At 47.9% G+C, this 22,500-nt stretch overlaps 1 protein-coding gene across 1 annotated transcript in view; it reads right to left on the bottom strand.

Annotated features, from left to right (window-relative positions):
* GNS (glucosamine (N-acetyl)-6-sulfatase) overlaps positions 1-22,500 on the bottom strand; it is a 52,087-nt gene that overhangs the window by 11,720 nt on the left and 17,867 nt on the right. The window contains exons 5-9 of the mRNA XM_085853427.1: positions 21,691-21,789; positions 21,299-21,475; positions 15,646-15,728; positions 15,032-15,150; positions 12,851-12,954 (exon numbers count right to left, since the gene is read on the bottom strand). Coding sequence (XP_085709553.1) covers positions 12,851-12,954; positions 15,032-15,150; positions 15,646-15,728; positions 21,299-21,475; positions 21,691-21,789 — 582 coding nt within the window. The remainder of the gene's footprint in view (positions 1-12,850; positions 12,955-15,031; positions 15,151-15,645; positions 15,729-21,298; positions 21,476-21,690; positions 21,790-22,500) is intronic.

The raw sequence follows: 22,500 nt of genomic DNA on the forward strand, positions 1-22,500 counted from the left end.
ATAGGTTTCCCCACCGTTGTTTAATGGGATTTTTTCGTGTCACAGGGATGTGATCCTTTGAGGTAGGTTTTTCTTTTTCTATCGTTATTTTGAACCAACCACATCACGACCACCATTACAGCAACCAACTTCGCCCCCCAAACAACCACAACGCCAACAACAACCACCACCAACCACGCCACAATGCTAACCACACTACAATCGCCACAACAAGTACGCCACCATCGAACCATCTTCGCCGCTACGCCAGCTATCAAAAACCATCATCCACAAACCACACTACAACCCTTTCCGCGTCGAAAACCATCCGAGAACGCGAGTTTAAAGACCGAGAAAAGAAACCTCCAATGGTGCGCGTTCCAATGGTGCGAAAAAGGTTTTCCCACCTTTTTTTCTCCGCGTTTGGTGTGAGTGGAAGGGCGAGGCAGCTCGCTCGCGATTGGTGGATATGAGGAATGAGGCGCTAGGAGCTGAGGAACGCCACTTTTCGAGAAGCTTCTCGAAAAGGCTCGAAGGGAGGCGGAGCCGAAAACGGCGAGGGGCGAAGCGCTGAGCCCCAGGGGATATAAGGCGGACAGCACGCGAGCTTCATGTCTTGGTCTTCAGGGTGGCCTTTGTCTGTCTTTCTTTGATGGTTTTCGAGCTGGAACTTGGTCTTGATCCTTGGTCTTTTGAGTCGGTGTTTGGGTCCGTCACTGGTGTGGTCCATCCCTGGTGCGGTCCAAGCTCGTGGCTTTGGTGGTTTCGCCTTCTGGGGTGGACGACGTAGAGGTGCTGCCTTTCCCTCTGGGCGCAAAGTCGGGAGGGTTGTGTGTGGAGGACCAGCTCTGCCATGCAGTCAGGAGGAGAGTGCCGGAGAGAGCTCGCCGACCACCGAGGCAACTCGAGGGTGCAGGTAACCTGCTACGGTCTCGCGGGACCCGTTCGGTCTTCCAGGTCACGCGTCATAAAGACCCAAGTGGTCCAGCATGACCTCCTTGTCTGTGAGGGGGTCCTTTTCTTTTGGGCTTTTGAATGAATGTTGTCGTGGCGCCGTCTGTCAAGTAAAATTGTATAAGTGACTGTACATAATAGATCAACGGTATTAGCTCTTTCCTTTGCATTGTGTTTGGCTGTATAGTTGCATGCGTACGTCCCGCAATCTTCATAAATGAACTGCATGCGTGTTTTTCTTTTGTTCCCTATTTGCCTGCATACAGTGCGTGTTGCTAAATAACTGTGCCTGGTTTGAATGTATCCTGTTCGTTGCGTCCTCTTTCCCCTATTGAAAATGCCATCTTGCATCGCAGAATAAATAGTGGGGTTTCAAAGACCCGTTAAATAGAATCGGATCCGGCGGGGTCGGCGATAATACCCGCTCGGTTATCACTACAGAACGGAATGGACCGCTTAAGCGGTTCGTGTCCCAAGCCAACCTGCGTCGAAGTACGGCTTCTCGGTCGGCTCCCCGCGCAGGCACTTAGGTATATCGAATTCAGTGAGTGACCCTATCTTGCGCGGGTGGACAATTGGCACGGCCGTGGTGGGGTTGAAGACCCACCCGTGACAGGGTTCCGGCGTTAGCTCGGCTATTAGTGGAAAGCGGCCGTTTGCACGCTGGCGGGCGCAAATTCGTAACTACATATACATATATATATATATATATATATATATATATATATATATATATATATATATATATATATATATATATATATATATATATATATATTGTTACGTTTGAGGGGGGGTTTGCATTCAAAGGGTAATTAGGATGTTTAATTAGGTATGCCATGCTGTTCGAGTGTACCAGGATCTCGATGTAATAAGTAGCAATTCAGTGGTGATAAGTTGTCTAGTAAATGTCCATTTCTTCAAGGGGGAAATGATAATTGTCACGTAATTAGATAGGGACACGGGATAGGGTAAGTGTGTCTGCGTAAACCCATTTTAGTAGTCCCTGGATTTATATATAATAGTGGAAGAACAAATCAGGACACAACATAATAAATGGAACAGCAGGAAAAAGGGGAAACACCAACAGTGGAGTGGAGACGCCAGACTGTATCAAAAGCTTGAGATATGTCCCCCCCCCCCCCCACCAAATGATCTGATGGGTACCCATGTCTGTATTTAATTGTAAAGTAAGTCAATCCCAGATAAGCATCTGCTCTTTGTCTCTTTTTAATTCAGTGCATGATTAATTATTTATTTGCTTCCGATTATTTTGATTGATTTGAATTAACTTATTTTTACCGCACGCAAATAAAAAAGTTCTTTTTATTTATTTATTTTCTGATTAAAAATTGCTTTGTTGACGTTCCAACCTGTCTGTGCTTGTCCTTTCCTTTCATTGGTCTCCAATTGTCCGAACTTAGAGACTGGGAGGTAATTACCACACTAATTGGCCAATAATAGTCGGCACGCACCAGCAGTTAAAACGCTCGGCCGCCCTAATTAAGATCTGATCCAGATAAGATTGGTGCTTTGCAGAGGGCACGCTCCCTATTCAGGAAACCATGTGACCTCTAGTTAAACGGAATAATTAGACAGTGGACAATGGAACTCGTGGTTAACTGATTGGCGTTTGAGGTTCTAAAGCAACCCACCGTACCACAAAGTTAATCGTGAGCGGGGGCCCCAGGTCCGGCTCTTCCGAGGATTAAACCCCTCATAATACACTCGGTACCCGTGGCCGTAACAATATGTTTAATCAATAATATTAATTAAATAATTTTCCTCACTAAAATAATGAATTAATCATTCTATCAAATGCAACCAGAACTTGTTTACTCAAGTAACAATATTGTTGCGGATTCGTGCCTGCCGGCGTGCGAGCGGCCACGTAACTCGAATCGCGGCACGTCGCCCACCGGACGGACAATTCCGTCGTGACCCTCTCGGACTAACGCCGGGAACTAGTCACGGGTGGGCCTTTCGGCCTCACCACGATCGTGCCAATCGGCCCCCCACGTGGGATAGGGTTGTTCGCCAAATTCGACCTACCTAAGTACCCACACGGAGGGTAGACCGGGCGATCGCACCTCGCCGCAGGTCGACTTCGGACACAGGCCACTTTAAGCGACCCGTTCCGTACTATCGGGATAACTGAGCGGTGTTATCGTCAACCTCGACAGTTCCGATTAATTATTGGGCGTATTTAGCCCACGACCAACCCTTTACGTGAAGTAAGATGGAGATTCAATTCAAGAAAAGACGAAGCGAAACGGGAAAGACAGTTCAACATAAGGCACATTTATTCCGCGGCAAACGGAAAGCACACATATACAATTACAACAATTATGCACCAAAAGCAAATGTAAAAGTAACACAACAATTATGCACAAAAAGCAAATGCAACAAAAGAGACACAATGCAGATCTACTACCGACTACGCGAGCACACGGCAACACTTACACAGTTTTACTTTACAGACGGCGCCGACAACACATATACTCCAAAGCAAAAGAAAAAGGGGGCCACCCTCAACTACAAGGGGGCAGACGGGCCTGGAGCCGAGACCGCGTCGAGCCGCAAAATGGCGGCGGCGCCCCGACTCCGCGCTCCTCCGCAGGCCTCGCTGGCACTGCCTGGAATGGGGTGGGAACGGGGCCCCCTTCTCGCACTATCTCAGCGCGGGGGGAAACAGGGGGGGTTGTTGATGCTCTGGGGAAAGAGGATATCTGGCTTGCTTGGGTCCCGCGACGAGCGACTCCACTGCGACCTCGACCGCGTTCCCGGCCTCCCCTCTCCGCAGCTCCCCGACAGACTCCGAACCCCGTCTTGACTGCTGCTGCTGCCACGCTTCGCCGCCGCCACAACGCGCCCGAGCCAGAAACAGAAACTCTTCTCTCTGCCGCTGCCGCTGCCACACCTCTCCAACTCGCCCGAGCCCGAAACAGAACTCTCAACTCGACCCAATTCGCTCCGCGCTCGGCGCTTTATAGTGCGACAGGAGAAACCATATGCAGATTTTTGGATCAGGATCGGCTCGGGGGCGGAGCCACGCTCCCCCATTGGACGGAGGAAGAGTGGTGGTGAATCATTCCCGATCCGCGAATCTGCATATATCGATTCTACTCCGACGCGCCTGGAGGCGGGGCCAAATTGCCCCGCGCTCGCTGATAGGACGGAACAGAAGTGGGCGTGGATCATTCCTGATCCGACTTCCCCGGAAAGGCCGCTTTTTGCACCCGCTGCTCGGCGCGCGCCCTGTACGAGTCCAGGATCGGTGCCCACAAGCGGTGCGGGAATGGCGGCAGAAGGAGGAGAGGTTTAGGTGGTGGAGGGTTTATTGTGGTGGTCCCTGGCCACGGTGACGCTTGGCATGGCGGTGATGCGATGATTGCGAGAGCGAGTTGTGACGGTAAAGGTCGTGGCTGTTGGCGTTGTTGTTGTTGTTGTGAAGCGGCGTTGCGGTTGGTGGTTGTTGTGTGATGGCGGTTGAGACGTGGTTGGTTCAAAATAAAGATAGAACAGAAAAACGGCTATCTTAAAGGGTTGCAGCCCGAATGAATGACATTTATTCCCTCTAAACAACGGGTTTGGGCTAACTACACATATACTTACAGAGATATCTCACCTATGGGACCTGAATGGTGGTTTGCGAATTTCCTCAACCACAACAATATGTTTAATCAATAATATTAATTAAATAATTTTCCTCACTAAAATAATGAATTAATCATTCTATCAAATGCAACCAGAACTTGTTTACTCAAAAACCAACCAAACTTTTTCTTCTTTTTTTTGTATACCTTGTCGAGGCTCGTATGAGAGCAAACACACAACGCACAGCAAGGGGGGCATGAGACAAGAGGGGTGGGAGTGGGAAGGACAAAACAGTGGCGAACAGAGACATTGGGAGATCTGTGGAAGGGAGAGGGATGTGGCAGGGAACATGGGCAACACAAGATGGACATTACAGGGACTTTCAGGAAGGAAAGCAGGGAATTTGAAGGAGGTGGGCTTGGGGTGGATTAATGGGGGTAGAAAAGAACGAGGATTTGGATGGGGGATGATAATAGGTGGTGGTGGTGAACAGCTGTTTTGAAGGCCTGGAGGGAAGAATGGGAATGAATAGAGTGAGGGAGTTCATTCCAAAGGTAGAAAAAAGAGGAATGAAAGAGTGAAGGTGAGCAGTGATTCGTGATTTTGGTAGTTTTGCCAGAAGGGGGTAACTGGTGGACCTTGAGCGCCATGCGGAAATGTGGTGAGGACAAATCGCAGAGAGAGCAGGAGGGGGGGGCGAGGCTGAGGAGGAGACGGTAGAAGACAGAAAGACCACCGACCAGCCTGCGGTGAGAGATGAAGAGGCCCAAAGACTCAGCCTCATTGCGGGAGATGTCAATGATTCAAAATGCTTTGGTTTCTACGGCGTGAAGCTGAGAAAGGTGGGAGGCAGGAACACCAGCCCAGAGGGGAGAGCAGAACTCCATCAGGCTGCGGACGAAAGCTTTGTAAGTGGTCAGGAGCTCAGGTGGGCCGAGGAATGACTTTGCACGACGGAGGTTTCCCAGTCGGCGACTGGATTTGGAGGTGAGGTTTGAAATGTGGCTTTCCCAGGAAAGGTCATGGCAGATAGTGAGACCCAAAAGCTTGAAGTAAAGGACTTCTTCCAGAGGATTGTTAAGAAAGTGGATGGGGGGGGGGTTCTAAACGGTCCTTTCTGAGAGACAGTGAGAGTGTGAGATTTGTCCGGACTGAAAGACATGTTCCAAGTGTTGGACCAGTTTGTGATTTTACCCAGATCTGCAATGAGCGAAGAAGCTGCTGCTTGCCGGTCTGAGGGATGGCAGATGGTATGGCAGAGGGTGGAGTCATCAGCAAAGAGATATAGAGGATTTTCCAGAGAGTCAGAGAGATCATTGATGAAAACTATAAAAAGGACAGGGCCCAGAACGCTGCCTTGGGGGAACTCCGGTCTGGACAGGAAGAGGGGATGAAAGAACTCCATTTAGGGCCACATGTTGACTGCGACAAGAGAGGAAGTCTGCGAGCCATGAGTGGAGATGGCCTTGGATACCATAGGAAGAGAGTTTGGTGAGCAGGGCAGGGTGCCAGACTGTGTCAAAAGCACGTGATATGTCCAGGGATATGGTTCGGATTTCCTGTCTGGCATTGAGGACCTCCATCCATTGTTGGGAGAGCAGAAGCAGCATATCCAGGGTAGAGTGATCTGGTCTGAAACCAAATTGATGATCGGAAATCACGCCATTGGAGAAGAGGAAGGATTTCATGTCTGAAGCGATGATGGATTCCATAACCTTGCTGATGATTGGGAGAAGGCTGATTGGTCTGTAGTTGCAGGGATCTGTTTTTGCACTTTTTTATGCAGGGCAGTGATGTTTGCTGATTTCCAAGCAGATGGCGGATGACCTTGAGCAAATGAGAGGGTGAATAGAACAGAGAGAGGGTGAGCAAGAGCAGAGAGCAGGTTTTTAGGACACGTGGGCTGATGCAGTCTTGACTGGTTGCAGAATCTGAGTCGAGGTTTGACAGCAAGCTCTCCACCTTGTTAGGAGAAAGGACACAGAGTGTTCGGAGTCCAGGGACAGTTGAGTATGACTGGGTGAGGTGGGTAGAGAAAGCGATGGGTTTTGGACACAATATTTCGCTGCAAACACCGAGTTTTGGCATTCAGCCTTTTCACGTGCGGTATCAGCAGTGTGGCCATTTGAGGTAAGGGAGGGAAAACATACATCAGAAACAGATTTGATGAGATGCCACCAGGATTTTGAGGAGGGACAGAGGTTTGAAAGTTCAGACTTGAACTTAGAATGATGTTGTTTTCTGGCTCTCCTGAGGGTAGATACACACTTGTTCCGAGCTTTATGAAAGGAACTGAGATTACCCTCAGTTGGGTTTGCTTTCCATGAGGAAAAGGCAAGTTGTTTCAGGACAACTGCCTCACCACAAGCTTCAGTGAACCAAGGGCAGGAGGAAGGGTAGGACAACTGAAGACGAGAGGGGATAAATCTGTGCATGAGGGAGAGCAAGTTTCTTTGAAAGAATTCCAAGGATGAGTTGATGTTGGAGAAAGTAGTGATAGGAGACCAGTCTATAAGTTTGATGGCTGCTTGGAGACCCTGCCAGTCGGCTTGAGTGAAATGCCAGACTTGACGACGGTGAGGTGGTTCTCTGATAATAGCCAGAGAGATGTCCACTTTGACAAGGACGTGGTCAGAAGAACCGATTGGAGCAAAGGAAGAGCAGCAGATATTGTCAAAATCAGATCCAAAAGAGATTGAGTTCCATTGGTTGAGATCCGGGTCGGGAAGTTGACCGATTGAATCAGTCCCAATGAGTCGCAGAAAGCTTTTGCTGAAGTGCCATGACAGGTGAGTGAGGTACCCACACCGAGCCAACTGGCATGATGACAATTGAAGTCACCACATATGAGGAAGAGAGAGTTTGGATGAGAAGATAGAAGTTGGTCCATGTTTTCGGATAGTGAGGTGTAGATGGAGTCATCACTGTTTGGTGGATGGTGCAGTACACATATAAACATGAGGTGGGAGTGGAGGGAAGCCGTAGCCAGATGTATTCCTGGGGGTGTGGGGGAGTTAGGGCAGTGCATGGAGAGTGAGGAATAGAGTCTTTGATGAAGAGAGCATCGCCTCCACCAGGACGAGGTTCAGGTCTGGCATATCGGAGGAGGGAGTAACCGGGGAGAGATACTTGGGAATCAGACACGTTTTGGGGGAGGAAAGTTTCTGTTAGGCAGATTATGTCTGGTTTGTCAGTGGCAACCTGTGTGGAAAGATCTGAAAGGTTTGAGCGAAGGTCCCGGATATTTGAGGTCCACACTGTTAATGAAGAGGGAGGGGAGGAGGCTTTGGGTGCAGGGGGTGGAAGAAGAGGGGGAGGGTAGGACAGGGACGAGGGGGGGGAGGTAAGGAGGGTTGTTGAAAGAGTGTGGGGGATTGCAGAATATCTCGGGGAGGGGCCGGATGAGGAAGAGAAAAGGCTCTATGGTGCTGGGGGAGAGGGAGGACAAGAGAGGGGGAAGAATACAGTTGAGGATTTGAGGAGGTGGAGTGAAGAGCTGGAGGTGAGAGGGCAGTGGAAGGAGGCAGCTTTGTGGATGAGAGAGGGGGCAAATTTGAGGATGAGTGAGGCGGGTGAATGGTGGGAGAAAGGTGAGTGGGGAGTTTTTGAGAGAGGTGAGAGGGAGGCTTGGAGGGAGAAGAGTGTGATGGTTGCTTTGAGAGGGAGGGTGAGAGGGGTGAGTTGGCACTGAAAATGGAAAAAAGAATGGTTTATGGAAAGCGAATTTTCATAGCAATCTGGGTTTTTTTTTAAGGTTTTAGATTAGAGATGCGATTTAACACATTTCTTTATGGATGCAATAAAGGCGAATTCAGAGAATGGAGAGAAGAAACGCTGTAATATAATAGTTGGATTTTTTTAGGCAAGGTATGAAGGAAAGGTCCAATTGAGAGCAGTCTGGTTAAATAGTAGAAGAGTAGTTCATTATGAAACAGTAAAGAGTACCACACATGTGAAAGAGGAAGATGAAGCATTATAAGAGATCGTTTTTATTTTTATTATTATTATTATTATAATTATAATTATAAGAGAGAGTTTTCATCAGTTTAGGTCATGGAAGTGTTGCAGAAAAAAATCGTGAGGTGAATGGGGAAATAGGATCGATAAACGCAGGGGGTCTAAACAGATCACGTCGTTATGGGAGAAGCACTTGGCTCTGGGAGAACTTAAATAAAAGGTGACAATGGAGTCTAAAGACATTCTCATAAGACCTGGTCAAACAATCAGCTAAATATCCTGTTTAACATGATGGAAAAAACCTTCTCAGCTCATTCCACAAAATCACCCTTTGCTGAACAAATTCTTACAAATCTAAGTGAGCCTGGTGTTGGCTCAGTGGTTAGGGTGGTGGCCTGGGATCCTCGGGTCCAGAGTTCAAGCCCCGTCGGCTGCTGAAATAATACACCAGGGAGTTGACTCAGCCCGTCATCCTTCCGAGGTCGGCGAAATGAGTACCAGTTCCAGTGTGTGTACTGGTAGAGGGGCACTGCATCAGCGACACAGTCGCGCTTCAAGAAATGATAGCTATCCCAGCAGCTAAGCTGCCATACGACCACCACAACAAATCTAAGTACTGAGATGGAAAGACATTGTAACCCATTTTAATTGGTACATTGCTACCTAGAAAGGTGTACAAGACTACAGGGAAACTGAAATCATCAACTTTGTGATATACACTTGTACTAAAACCATTCTGTCCAACTCTAACCAACACATCCAGATAAGCAGCAATTGTACAATCATTACCACTCCTGTTAACAATCAGGGTGTCTGGATAAATCTTGTGAAGTAACCAATCAAAAAAATTTATAGTTAACCACACACATATGATCTCTATAACAACATGTATGAGATAATTTTTGAGCTAATCCAATTTTTTTTTTCACCTTAGGATTTCTTCATATTTAGCTTAGGACTCCAGAAAAGTGGAGGAATACAAAGATTTACCTTTTTACATTTAATACCGAAATTATGAACTAAAACTTCCTGATGCTCAGAAGTCTGAATCCGAATGGATGATCTGAGATGAGGATGTTGCGTCATAAATCGTCCACAACTTTTTGAGATAACAAGGTGCGTGCGTGTGTGTGTGTGTGTGTGTGTGTGTGTGTGTGTGTGTGTGTGTGTGTGTGTGTGTGTGTGTGTGTGTGTGTGTGTGTGTGTGTGTGTGTGTGTGTGTGTGTGTGTATGTATATCCACTATGTATATATAGTTTTTGGACCCATCTCTCAATTTTAGAAATTCGGCCTATGTTGACCTTTTAACCTGAAAAATAATTGGTGGTTGAATTCAGTGAGCTGATATGAAAATCCTATTCCAATTTCATGTCAATCAGAGGAAAATTGACAATTTCAGAGATATTCCGGCCTATGCTGGTTGACCTTTTGGCTTGTGTTGACCTCAAATATAATTGGTGGTGGAATTCAGTGAGCTGATGAAAATCATGTTCAAATTTCAAGTCAATTGGATGAAAACTGACAATTTCAGAAATCTGGCCGATGCTGACCTCAAAAATAATTTCTGGTTGAATTCATTGACCTGGTATGCAAATCCTGTTCAAATTTCAAGTCAGATGAAAATAGAGGATTTTAGAAATCTGACAAAGTTGTTGACCTTTTGGCCTGTTTTGACGACAAAGATAATTGCTGGTTGAATTCATTCACCAAATATGCAACTAGTCTTCAAATTTCAAGTCAATCGGATGAAAATTGACAATTTTATAATTCGGCCGATGTTAACCTCAAAAATAATTAATTGGTGGTTGAATCCAGTGAGCTGATATGAAAATTCTGTTCAAATTGCTCGCCAATCGGATGAAAATTGAGGATTATATAAATTTGACAAATTTGTTGACCCTTGGCCAATGTTGACCTTTCGACCTCAAAGAAATAGGATTTTTGCTTATGACGAACTCCACCATGTGGTGAAGTTTCATGAAGATGGGTTTAAAATTGTGACCTGTGGGCGATTGACACAAACAAAGAAAGACAGACAGACAGAATAACGCACAAGACCAACCAATGCACTTGAAAAATTTTCGGCCAATTTACTAAGCCGGCCATTTTGACACACTTCTGGTCACATGATCGGCATGATCTCTACAATTAAATATCCCTACCCTGGCCAAATGATGTAATCCACATTTGGTAGTATTCTGACGGGTAGGTCTGGAGAAGTAGATTTTTGAAGGAATTCACCAAGTCGGCCATTTTGACCGACTGAAAGTCATGTGATCGGACCGAGCTTTGCAATCCCCATTACCAAGTCAGGATAAGAATGCTGGTGCCAAATTTCAGGCGGATCGGCCCAGCGGTTTGGCCAGAGAAGTCGAATTAGGAGACGGAGGGTGCACGATAATAATACCTTATCTGGAATTCAAACTCCAGATAAATTTAAAATAATATCAATAAACTTTGTTATCCACTCAACTCAACTTTCTCTTCCTCATATGTGGCAATTTCAAGTGTCCATGCAACTTGGCTGGGTGTTGGTACCTCTCTCACCAGCCACGGCACTTCAGCAAATGACGTCAGTGACTCCATGGGACTGACTCAATCGGTGAACTTTCAAACCTGGATTTCTCCCAATGACAAATCCTCCTTTCTGGACTTGGTGATGACTAACTTCCCTGCAAGTGTCCCCCGTTATTCCTCTGCTCCGATTGGTGCATCTGATCATATGCTTGTGAGAGTCAACATCTCTCTGGCTATTCTCGGAAAGCTGCCTTAACGCCGGCGAGTCTGGCAGTTCACTCAATAATATTGGCAGGGACTGCAAGCAACCATCTCACTTGAGGATGGGTCTTCAATATCTACTGATGTTAACTCAACCTGGGAATTCTTCAACAGAAACCTGCTCTCTCTCAGACACACACAGATTCATCCCATCTCGTCTTCAATTATCCTACCCTTCTTCCTACCCATGGTACACTGAATCCTGTGGTGAAGCAGTAACTCTGAAACAACTTGCCGACTCTTCTTGGAAGGCTAATCCGACCGAAGGGAATCTCAATGCATTCCAAAATGTCTGCTACTCTCAGGAGAGCCAGAAAACAACATCTGTCCATCCTCACAAATGAACTTTCAAACTTGTCTCCCTCCTCTCAAACCTGGTGGCACCTTCATAAGTCTGTATCTGGTGCATGATCCCCTAGATCCCTTTCCTCTCTTCAAATGGCAGCACTGCGGACTTTGCTCATGAGAAGGCCGAATGTCTCAATTCTGTTTTTGCTTCCAAATCTTGTGACCCAATCCCTCATGCTCGGTACCCAGCCTTCCCCGTCATACTGAACTGCTCCTGGACTCCACCTTTTGCACCTGTAAAGGTGGAGAAGGTTCTTTCAACCCTCGACTCTGAAAATGGACCTGAGAGCATCAGCTCAGGTGTTCTATAAACCTGCTTTCCTGCTCTTTCCCATCCTCTTTCTGCCATTTTCACCCATCATTTTTGCTCGGTCATCTTCCATCTGCTTAGAAATCCATCAACATCACTGTATTAAATAAAAAGGTACAAAAACTGATCCCCTCAACTAAAAACCTCTCAGCTTACTTCCAATCATCAACAAGGTCGTGGAATCCATCATAGCAGGTGAAATGAAATTCTACCTTTTCTCCAACAGCCTCATCTCAGATCACCAATTTGGTTTCAGACCGGGTCACTCTACCTCGAACATACTGCTTCTATTCACTCAACAATGAATGGAGGCCCTCAATGTCAGACGTGAGATCAGGGCTGTTTCTCTGGAACTATCTCGTTTTTTTGATACAGTCTGGCATCCCGCATTACTCTCCAAACTCTCTACATATGGCATCCAAGGTCAACTCCACACATGGCTGACTGACTTCCTCAACTCTCGTAGCCAACATGTGGCACTCAACGGAACCCTTTCTTCTCTACCTGTCAAGGATAGAGTGCCCCAAGGCAGTGTTCTGATCTTCATCAATGATCTCTCTGAAAAATCTCACTGTCCGTTCAGTGCACCAATTCCAGCTCTTCCACGAGCCTCGACCATGCTTTCAGAAACAAAAAAAACATTAAATAAAAACACTTTGAACAATTTATAAGTCATGCCATAAACAGTCCACCTTCACAACATCAAATCTATCGTTGAGTTTTGGCTCTTCTCTCGTATTCCCTTTCATCAAAACAAAAACAGATAACTTGCCTTTCCATAGCAGCCAATTCAAAGCAATAAAATTATTCAGATTGCACCAGAAAAACAAGCAACTAGACACCAAGCCCACACAATGATTAGCTGATCTTGGATCAAAAACCTTGGCAAGCGAAGTCTAAGGTTGTTTTAAGTGGGAAACCGACACACCTCAAATTTCTGCCCCGGCTTCAGTCCGGGCCCTCGGACAATCAGGGGAACACGAATATCAAACTCATACAGTTGTCGTTTGTCAATAGGCAGAGAGAATTGACCTGCAGAAAGAATGAGAGAACCGTAATACAGCATTTGGGGCCTAAATGGGGTGTGTGTGAACCACAGAGCCAGGCCTTTGGCACCCAACATCCAATGTTTATAATGAAGAAAATACACAACACTCATGTGGATCAGTGACAGGAAAGCTCGTCGTGTTAAATGGTGGCCTCCACTTTATTTACATAAATTTTTTATAAAACAAAAAAATAAATGGTCGCCTCTCTATTAGATCAAAACTTATGTCTGGGCCTGTGCATACGCACACACAAGTTGATCCAAAAAGCACCCTCCACCCCCTCCCCACCTCCATCAATCTCGAAAAATAAACGTTCCTCCTGTCGTAAAGAAATAAAATGGCACCGTTGGAAAGTTAGTAATCGATTTACTTGGAAGAAAAATTTGTCTTTTTTTCATAAATAAAGATTAAATGCAGGATAGAAGGAGAAGCGGGATGAGGAGCTAAATGCACCACCCGGCGGTTCCAATGGTAACATTTCTATTTTCCAACGACAGCAGGAACCCTTTAGAATAATGTGTGGCAGAGATGGAAGGATCACACAAAATCATATAGATACTTGTACTTCTCGAAGCAACAGAAAAATATATACAGTAGCAGCACATGGAAGGGATGCACACACAAGTGATGACCATGACAACGACCACCTACTTTGTAAAATACCCTTTTTTGAATGTTTTCCTTCAATTTACATCGTCATGGTGATTCGTACATAGACATGTAATATGTCTGTTAAGTGGAAAGTGCCGTCTTATGATTAAACCGGTCAAAGTAACTGCCTTCCTTCATGAAATGAAGGATAAAATGAAGCGAGGCAGTCATGCCCGAGATGCTCTCGGCTTGTCGAGAGAGCCATGAGTAGCCTACTTATAATGAAGGGAAAGTCCATTGTATATGCCGTGACTAATGAGCCAACGTATGATAGCGATGACTCCATGGAGTTCCTGAAATGTAGTATGCCAAGTATGTGAATACGATGATAGATTTCATTGTGTGGATAAAAATAGCACCACCTGTCCTGAAGCTCACCTGGATCAGGAGCAAGAGTCACTCAAACCCACCGCAGATCCACTTTGGCCCTGAGTGTTTTTAATGTCGTGAACAAACTTTGGTAAATCAAGGGTGATGAAGGTTGTGGTCGGTCAAGTTTCATTGAAATTGTGTGTGTAGCTCGGAGAAGAGAGCAAATAACTATTTTGGGGGTCAACCCCCCACCCCCCACTGTCGATCCCCTTAATGAGCGCAGATTTTGATGCAGTCGATACACTTTGGTACAACATGGGTGAAGAACGTTGTGGTCAACTTTCATCAAAATTGTGTGCGCAGTTTCGGAGAAGAGAGCAAGTACCCATCTTGGGGAGTCAAAAAAAAGCCCCCCATAGACCCCGTTAATGAGTGCAGATTTTGATGGGGTCGATATACTTTGGTTTATCAAGGGTGATGAATGTTGTGGTCAATTTTCATCAAAATCGTTTGTGTAGTTATTTTTGGAGGAGACAGAAAATACCTTTTTGGGGGGAGGGGAGGGGTAAAATGCCCCCTGTAGACCCCCTGAATGAGCCAAGATTTTGATGCGGTCAATTTACCTTTGTTAGAAATCAGATATGAAGCTTTTGGCCAAGTTCCATAAAAATCATGTGTTTGGTTCAAGCGATAATGACTGAAGTGTTTACGGACTCACTCACAAGCTGACGGACTGATTCACTCACTCATTGACTCACTCACTCACCTACAGACACTGCTCAATCGCACAAGCTCACCTGACTAAAGCAAAGGTGAGCTAAAAATGGAAGTTCAATAAAGCTGCAAAAATTAACCACCACCCATACAGGAGGTTCTCACTCCAATAAGCTCCCCTCCTTGCAGTGCGTTGAAAACAATCAACACCCGGGGTGTTTAGTGGTCGACATTTGGTGTATTAAAATGTCTATATGCAGATAAAAACCAAACAAGGTTAATTGAAGGCAAGAGTTACAATCTCAAAAGAAGAGGAAAAGAAAAAAAAGATTTAAGTGGAGAAGTCATTTCATGGTGTGCAAGTTGACACTTGTGGTGCATACCTGTATGGTAACCATTATCAGACATGAAGAAGATGTATGTAGATTTTAGAATGCCCATGTTGGACAGCTGCTTGACAACGCGTTCCACCAGATCATCCACAGACAGTAGTGTTTTCCATCTGACAGCACAGCAAGTAGAACACTGTCACTCTTCGAAGGGCTGGAAAAACTGCACTTGAAACTCAAATTTCAAGGAAGACACAGAAACAACTAAAAGGGCACTCGGTGGAGCGCATAACTCCACCGCGCAATGGCTTGATCCACGACAACATATTGGGCCCAATACATGTTTGAAATATCATGCTATACAGTACATGCACTAAACCATGCATGATTTGTTAAAGTCCCTTCATTGGGGCTGAAGGAGGAAGGATAGTGGAGCAAGTCGCTGGAGAGATTGAACAGAACGAGGAGGAAAATAATTTGAGCATATGGCATCCATATAACTACAAAGGGAAGCAAGTCATGGATGATTAATTTATGACAGGAGGATGCACCTCTTTATTGTGCAGATATTGTCAAGGAGGCCAAGAAAAAAAATGACAACAAACAAATTCCACAGGGGGAGATGTATTCCCCAACAACGGCTCACATCAATGGCTCGGTTTACTCACCGACTCCTGAAAGCTTCATCTGAAAGCTCGACTGATGTGTTTGCCATTGGGGTTTTCGCTTGTCTAATCAGCCAATGTTTACCCTGTAAATATAAAACCATGCGCACATCAAAACGTACAAAATGGGGTTTTCCTTCAGCATGTTGGAAAGAGAAAATTATATTTAAAAATTTGGGATGATAGAATTTCCTGATGAGGACATGTGAGGATGTCCAATTTTATACATCCATGATCAGTGGAGTCGAATAAGTACAAGAAACTTGGACATCGGAGGAGGCCATTTTGGCTCATCGTCTCAAACATCCAAGCATCAACACCACATTGATGAGGGGTGGGAGGGGGGAGGGGAGAGAGAATTGTGGAGCAGAAACAGGGAGCGGGACAAAGGGAGGAGGAGGGGAAAGAGAATGGTGGAGCAGAAACAGGGAAATCACCAAGGTTGGGGGGGGGGAGAGACAGAGAACAGTGGAGCAGAGACAGGGACATATCCCCGTGGTGTTACTGACACACTGAAAGCATTTGGGAATTAACTTGGAAGTGGAGCTTCTTCATTACGAGAAGAATCCCCTCCATTTGTGTAAACTCTCACTTCTGGCAACACAACAAAGGTTAGTTTAGGACATAAGGGTCAAAAAAACACAAGAGAGAATAAATACAAACGAGAAAAGCAAACATTGAACATGAAAAAAACCCACAGGCATTAAACAGGAAGTTCAAGAACAAAAAAACAAAACCGAAATACAGGAAAAGAACAGGAAAAGCACGAAGAAATGGTGCAAGTTAGCGGAGGCAATGGAGATGTTCTTTGACCTGAATTCCCACGGCAGTCATGTATGTGTAACAGTCACAATAATGATCCTGCCTGCACGAGGCAGATAAACAGTCACGTGCTCATGATGCAATTGACACACTCTGTGTAACCTTGCACATGGCCTTGCCTTCTGGAGGAAAAATGCGAAGGAAAATCCTCAGCCTATCAGGGTGTGAATAATGAGGAAGAAAGTCAGCTTTCTTGGAAGTTGCTCGAAGAGAAAATCACCCAAAGAGGATTGTAATTTCTGCGCAGAATTTCAAGCAAGGTGCGAATAATTCACAGAATGCCCCCTCTCCACCACACAGTGATCAAAGGTCCCATTACCCCCTCTCCTTCCACCCCACACAGTTATAGAAGGTCCCATTACCCCCTCTCCCCCCACCCGCCACACAGTTATAGAAGGTCCCATAGCCCCCTCTCCCCCCCCCACCCACACAGTTATAGGTCCCATTACCCCCTCTCCCCCCACCCACACAGTTAAAGAAGGTCTCATTACCCCCTCTCCCCCACCCACACAGTTATAGAAGGTCCCATAGCCCCCTCTCCCCCCCACCCACACAGTTATAGGTCCCATTACCCCCTCTCCCCCCATCCACACAGTTAAAGGTCTCATTACCCCCTCTCCCCCACCCGCACAGTTGTGGAAGGTCTCATTACCCCCTATCCCCCACCCGCACAGTTGTGGAAGGTCTCATTACCCCTCTCCCCCCCACCTGCACAGTTGTGGAAGGTCTCATTACCCCCTCGCCCCCCACTCGCACAGTTGTAGAAGGTCAAAATAATTTGAAGTTTTAATGCGGTCACAGAAATTTAAGTCAAGAAGGGACTCTGGTTATTCAAATTGTCCGAACAAAGAAAAGAGAAATCTGAAGTTCATTTTCCTTTTTCCATCCACATTAAAGAAGTTATACAAACGCAACCCTTTCCCACTGTTCTATCCCTACCTTTTCCCACGGTTCAATCCCTACCTTTTCCCACCGTTCAATCGCTACCTTTTCCAACCGTTCAATCCCTACCCTCTCCCACCGTTCAATCCCTACCCTCTCCCACCGTTCAATCCCTACCCTCTCCCACCGTTCAATCCCTACCCTCTCCCACCGTTCAATCCCTACCCTCTCCCACCGTTCAATCCCTACCCTCTCCCACCGTTCAATCCCTACCCTCTCCCACCGTTCAATCCCTACCCTCTCCCACCGTTCAATCCCAACCCTTTCCCACCGTTCAATCCCCACCCTTTACCACCGTTCAATCCCCACCCTTTCCCACCGTTCAATCCCTACCCTTTCCCACCGTTCAATCCCTACCCTTTCCCACCGTTCAATCCCTACCCTTTCCCTCCGTTCATTCCCTACCCTTTCCCACCGTTCACTCCCCACCCTTTCCCACCGTTCAATCGCTACCCTTTCCCACCGTTCAATCGCTACCCTTTCCCACGGCTCAATCGCTACCCTTTCCCACGGCTCAATCGCTACCCTTTCCCACGGCTCAATCGCTACCCCTTCCCACGGCTCAATCGCTACCCCTTCCCACGGCTCAATCGCTACCCTTTCCCACGGCTCAATCGCTACCCTTTCCCACGGCTCAATCGCTACCCTTTCCCACGGCTCAATCGCTACCCTTTCCCACGGCTCAATCGCTACCCTTTCCCACGGCTCAATCGCTACCCTTTCCCACGGCTCAATCGCTACCCTTTCCCACGGCTCAATCGCTACCCTTTCCCACGGCTCAATCGCTACCCTTTCCCACGGCTCAATCGCTACCCTCTCCCACGGCTCAATCGCTACCCTCTCCCACGGCTCAATCGCTACCCTTTCCCACGGCTCAATCGCTACCCTTTCCCACGGCTCAATCGCTACCCTTTCCCACGGCTCAATCGCTACCCTTTCCCACGGCTCAATCGCTACCCTTTCCCACGGCTCAATCGCTACCCTTTCGCACGGCTCAATCGCTACCCTTTCGCACGGCTCAATAGCTACCCTTTCGCACAACTCAATCGCTACCGTTTCCCACAACTCAATCGCTACCCTTTCCCACAACTCAATCGCTACCCTTTCTCACGGCTCAATCGCTACCCTTTCCCACGGCTCAATGGCGACCCTTTCCCACGGCTCAATCGCTAACTTTCCCACGGCTCAATCGCTACCCTATCCCACGGCTCAATCGCTACCCTTTCCCACGGCTCAATGGCGACCCTTTCCCACAGCTCAATCGCTAACTTTCCCACGGCTCAATCGCTACCCTATCCCACGGCACAATCGCTACCCTTTCCCACGGCTCAATCGCTACCCTATCCCACGGCACAATCGCTACCCTTTCCCACGGCTCAATCGCTACCCTTTCCCACGGCTCAATCGCTACCCTTTCCCACGGCTCAATCGCTACCCTTTCCCACGGCTCAATCGCTACCCTTTCCCACGGCTCAATCGCTACCCTTTCGCACGGCTCAATAGCTACCCTTTCGCACAACTCAATCGCTACCGTTTCCCACAACTCAATCGCTACCCTTTCCCACAACTCAATCGCTACCCTTTCCCACGGCTCAAACGCTACCCTTTCCCACGGCTCAATCGCTACCCTTTCCCACGGCTCAAACGCTACCCTTTCCCACGGCTCAATCGCTACCCTTTCCCACGGCTCAATCGCTACCCTTTCCCACGGCTCAATCGCTACCCTTTCCCACGGCTCAATCGCTACCCTTTCCCACGGCTCAAACGCTACCCTTTCCCACGGCTCAATCGCTACCCTTTCCCACGGCTCAATCGCTACCCTTTCCCACGGCTCAATCGCTACCCTTTCCCACGGCTCAAACGCTACCCTTTCCCACGGCTCAATCGCTACCTTTTCCCACGGCTCAATGGCGACCCTTTCCCACGGCTCAATCGCTACCCTTTCCCACGGCTCAATCGCTACCCTTTCCCACGGCTCAATCGCTACCCCTTCCCACGGCTCAATCGCTACCGCTTCCCACGGCTCAATCGCTACCCTTTCCCACGGCTCAATCGCTACCCTTTCCCACGGCTCAAACGCTACCCTTTCCCACGGCTCAATCGCTACCCTTTCCCACGGCTCAATCGCTACCCTTTCCCACGGCTCAATCGCTACCCTTTCCCACGGCTCAATCGCTACCCTTTCCCACGGCTCAATCGCTACCCTTTCGCACGGCTCAATAGCTACCCTTTCGCACAACTCAATCGCTACCGTTTCCCACAACTCAATCGCTACCCTTTCCCACAACTCAATCGCTACCCTTTCCCACGGCTCAATCGCTACCCTTTCCCACGGCTCAAACGCTACCCTTTCTCACGGCTCAATCGCTACCCTTTCCCACGGCTCAATGGCGACCCTTTCCCACGGCTCAATCGCTAACTTTCCCACGGCTCAATCGCTACCCTTTCCCACGGCTCAATCGCTACCCTTTCCCACGGCTCAATCGCTACCCTTTCCCACGGCTCAATCGCTACCCTTTCCCACGGCTCAATCGCTACCCTTTCCCACGGCTCAATCGCTACCCTTTCCCACGGCTCAATCGCTACCCTTTCCCACGGCTCAATCGCTACCCTTTCCCACGGCTCAATCGCTACCCTTTCCCACGGCTCAATCGCTACCCTTTCCCACGGCTCAATCGCTACCCTTTCCCACGGCTCAATAGCTACCCTTTCGCACAACTCAATCGCTACCGTTTCCCACAACTCAATCGCTACCCTTTCCCACGGCTCAATCGCTACCCTTTCCCACGGCTCAATCGCTACCCTTTCCCACGGCTCAATCGCTACCCTTTCCCACGGCTCAAACGCTACCCTTTCCCACGGCTCAATCGCTACCCTTTCCCACGGCTCAATCGCTACCCTTTCCCACGGCTCAATCGCTACCCTTTCCCACGGCTCAATCGCTACCCTTTCCCATGGCTCAATCGCTACCCTTTCCCACGGCTCAATCGCTACCCTTTCCCACAGCTCAATAGCTACCCTTTCGCACAACTCAATCGCTACCGTTTCCCACAACTCAATCACTACCCTTTCCCACAACTCAATCGCTACCCTTTCCCACGGCTCAATCGCTACCCTTTCCCACGGCTCAAACGCTACCCTTTCCCACGGCTCAATCGCTACCCTTTCCCACGGCTCAATCGCTACCCTTTCCCACGGCTCAATCGCTACCCTTTCCCACAACTCAATCGCTACCCTTTCCCACGGCTCAAACACTACCCTTTCCCACGACTCAATCGCTACCCTTTCCCACGGCTCAATCGCTACCCTTTCCCACGGCTCAAACGCTACCCTTTCCCACGGCTCAATCGCTACCCTTTCCCACGGCTCAATCGCTACCCTTTCCCACGGCTCAATCGCTACCCTTTCCCACGGCTCAATCGCTACCCTTTCCCACAACTCAATCGCTACCCTTTCCCACGGCTCAATCGCTACCCTTTCCCACGGCTCAAACGCTACCCTTTCCCACGACTCAATCGCTACCCTTTCCCACAGCTCAATCGCTACCCTTTCCCACGGCTCAATCGCTACCCTTTCCCACAACTCAATCGCTTCCCTTTCCCACGGCTCAATCGCTACCCTTTCCCACGGCACAATCGCTACCCTTTCCCACGGCACAATCGCTACCCTTTCTCACGACTCAATCGCTACCCTTTCCCACGGCTCAATCGTCACCCTTTCCCACGGCTCAATCGCTACCTTTTCCCATGGCTCAATCGTCACCCTTTCCCATGGCTCAATCGCTACCTTTTCCCATGGCTCAACCTTTGTATTTATTGTTTTTAAATCAAGTTTGAAATTTCACAGATGTCACTTTTCATCCCCATCAGCACGTCCTTTTCACACGACTTACTTTCCCATGGTGGTTAAAACTTCCATTGCGTGGTGCTGAAACGCTGTCGTAGCGGTGTTCGTACTGGGGAGCTGAATTCCAAGGAGAGTGCGATGCGGGTGTTGAGAGCATCATGAAGAAAGGGGTATGCTGCGCAAGTCTTTTGTGAGTTTCAAGAAAGTCAAGCGAGCGATTGGCCTGTTGAAAAACGAGGCAAATTAACACCTCCACAAACCAAGCACACATCCCAATGTACGAAACACGGACACGGGAGAGTCACCAACACCTGAGATTCGCATTCACACCTTCAAACAAATCAAATGCAAATACACAACAGAGCCTCAATCAGCATACTAGATGCTGCAAACAGGACAAAAAATATAAATATATATGATGATGAAAATACAACTTACAATTAAATCTGTCAAATAGTCCTTTCCATAATCATCACCATGCTTTTCTTCTTTTCCATTCACTGAAAGTGTATAGTTGTAATATTTGGAATTCTTCACCTGCACAAAGAACCAGCCACACGAAGCAAAAAAACCGTAACCATGATGCAATGACATTTCCGATCAATGATGGACACTTAGAAACCCCAAACCAGACGTGTTCGGGACAAGTATCGGCGTGGCACAGACAATTATTCCCAAAAAGTTTTTTAAAATAACAACGGTACTTTGTGTTTGAAAAGGGCTGACCAGACAAATTCCACAGTATTTAAACAACAGTAGTGGGATATGTAATTGATAATTAAAATACTCAAATCACACATATTCAGGATCTCCAAAAAACAATGGGCAAGGTGGTGTATGATGATAGATAGAGCATGAGCTCCGAGTCTGGGAGGTCGGCCGTTCAAACCACGGCCGAATCGTACCAAAAAGTCGGTCGCGAGCGTCTCCAGCGTCGGTCGCGAGCGTCTCCAGCGTCGGTCGCGAGCGTCTCCAGCGTCGGTCGCGAGCGTCTCCAGCGTCGGTCGCGAGCGTCTCCAGCGTCGGTCGCGAGCGTCTCCAGCGTCGGTCGCGAGCGTCTCCAGCGTCGGTCGCGAGCGTCTCCAGCGTCGGTCGCGAGCGTCTCCAGCGTCGGTCGCGAGCGTCTCCAGCGTCGGTCGCGAGCGTCTCCAGCGTCGGTCGCGAGCGTCTCCAGCGTCGGTCGCGAGCGTCTCCAGCGTCGGTCGAGAGCCCCTCCAGTGTCGATCGAGAGCCCTCCAGTGTCGGTCG

This window comes from Eptatretus burgeri, chromosome 13, assembly GCF_056783735.1.
Source record: "Eptatretus burgeri isolate ZD-2024b chromosome 13, Ebu_testis_v1, whole genome shotgun sequence".
Taxonomy (NCBI): Eukaryota; Metazoa; Chordata; class Myxini; order Myxiniformes; family Myxinidae; genus Eptatretus; species Eptatretus burgeri.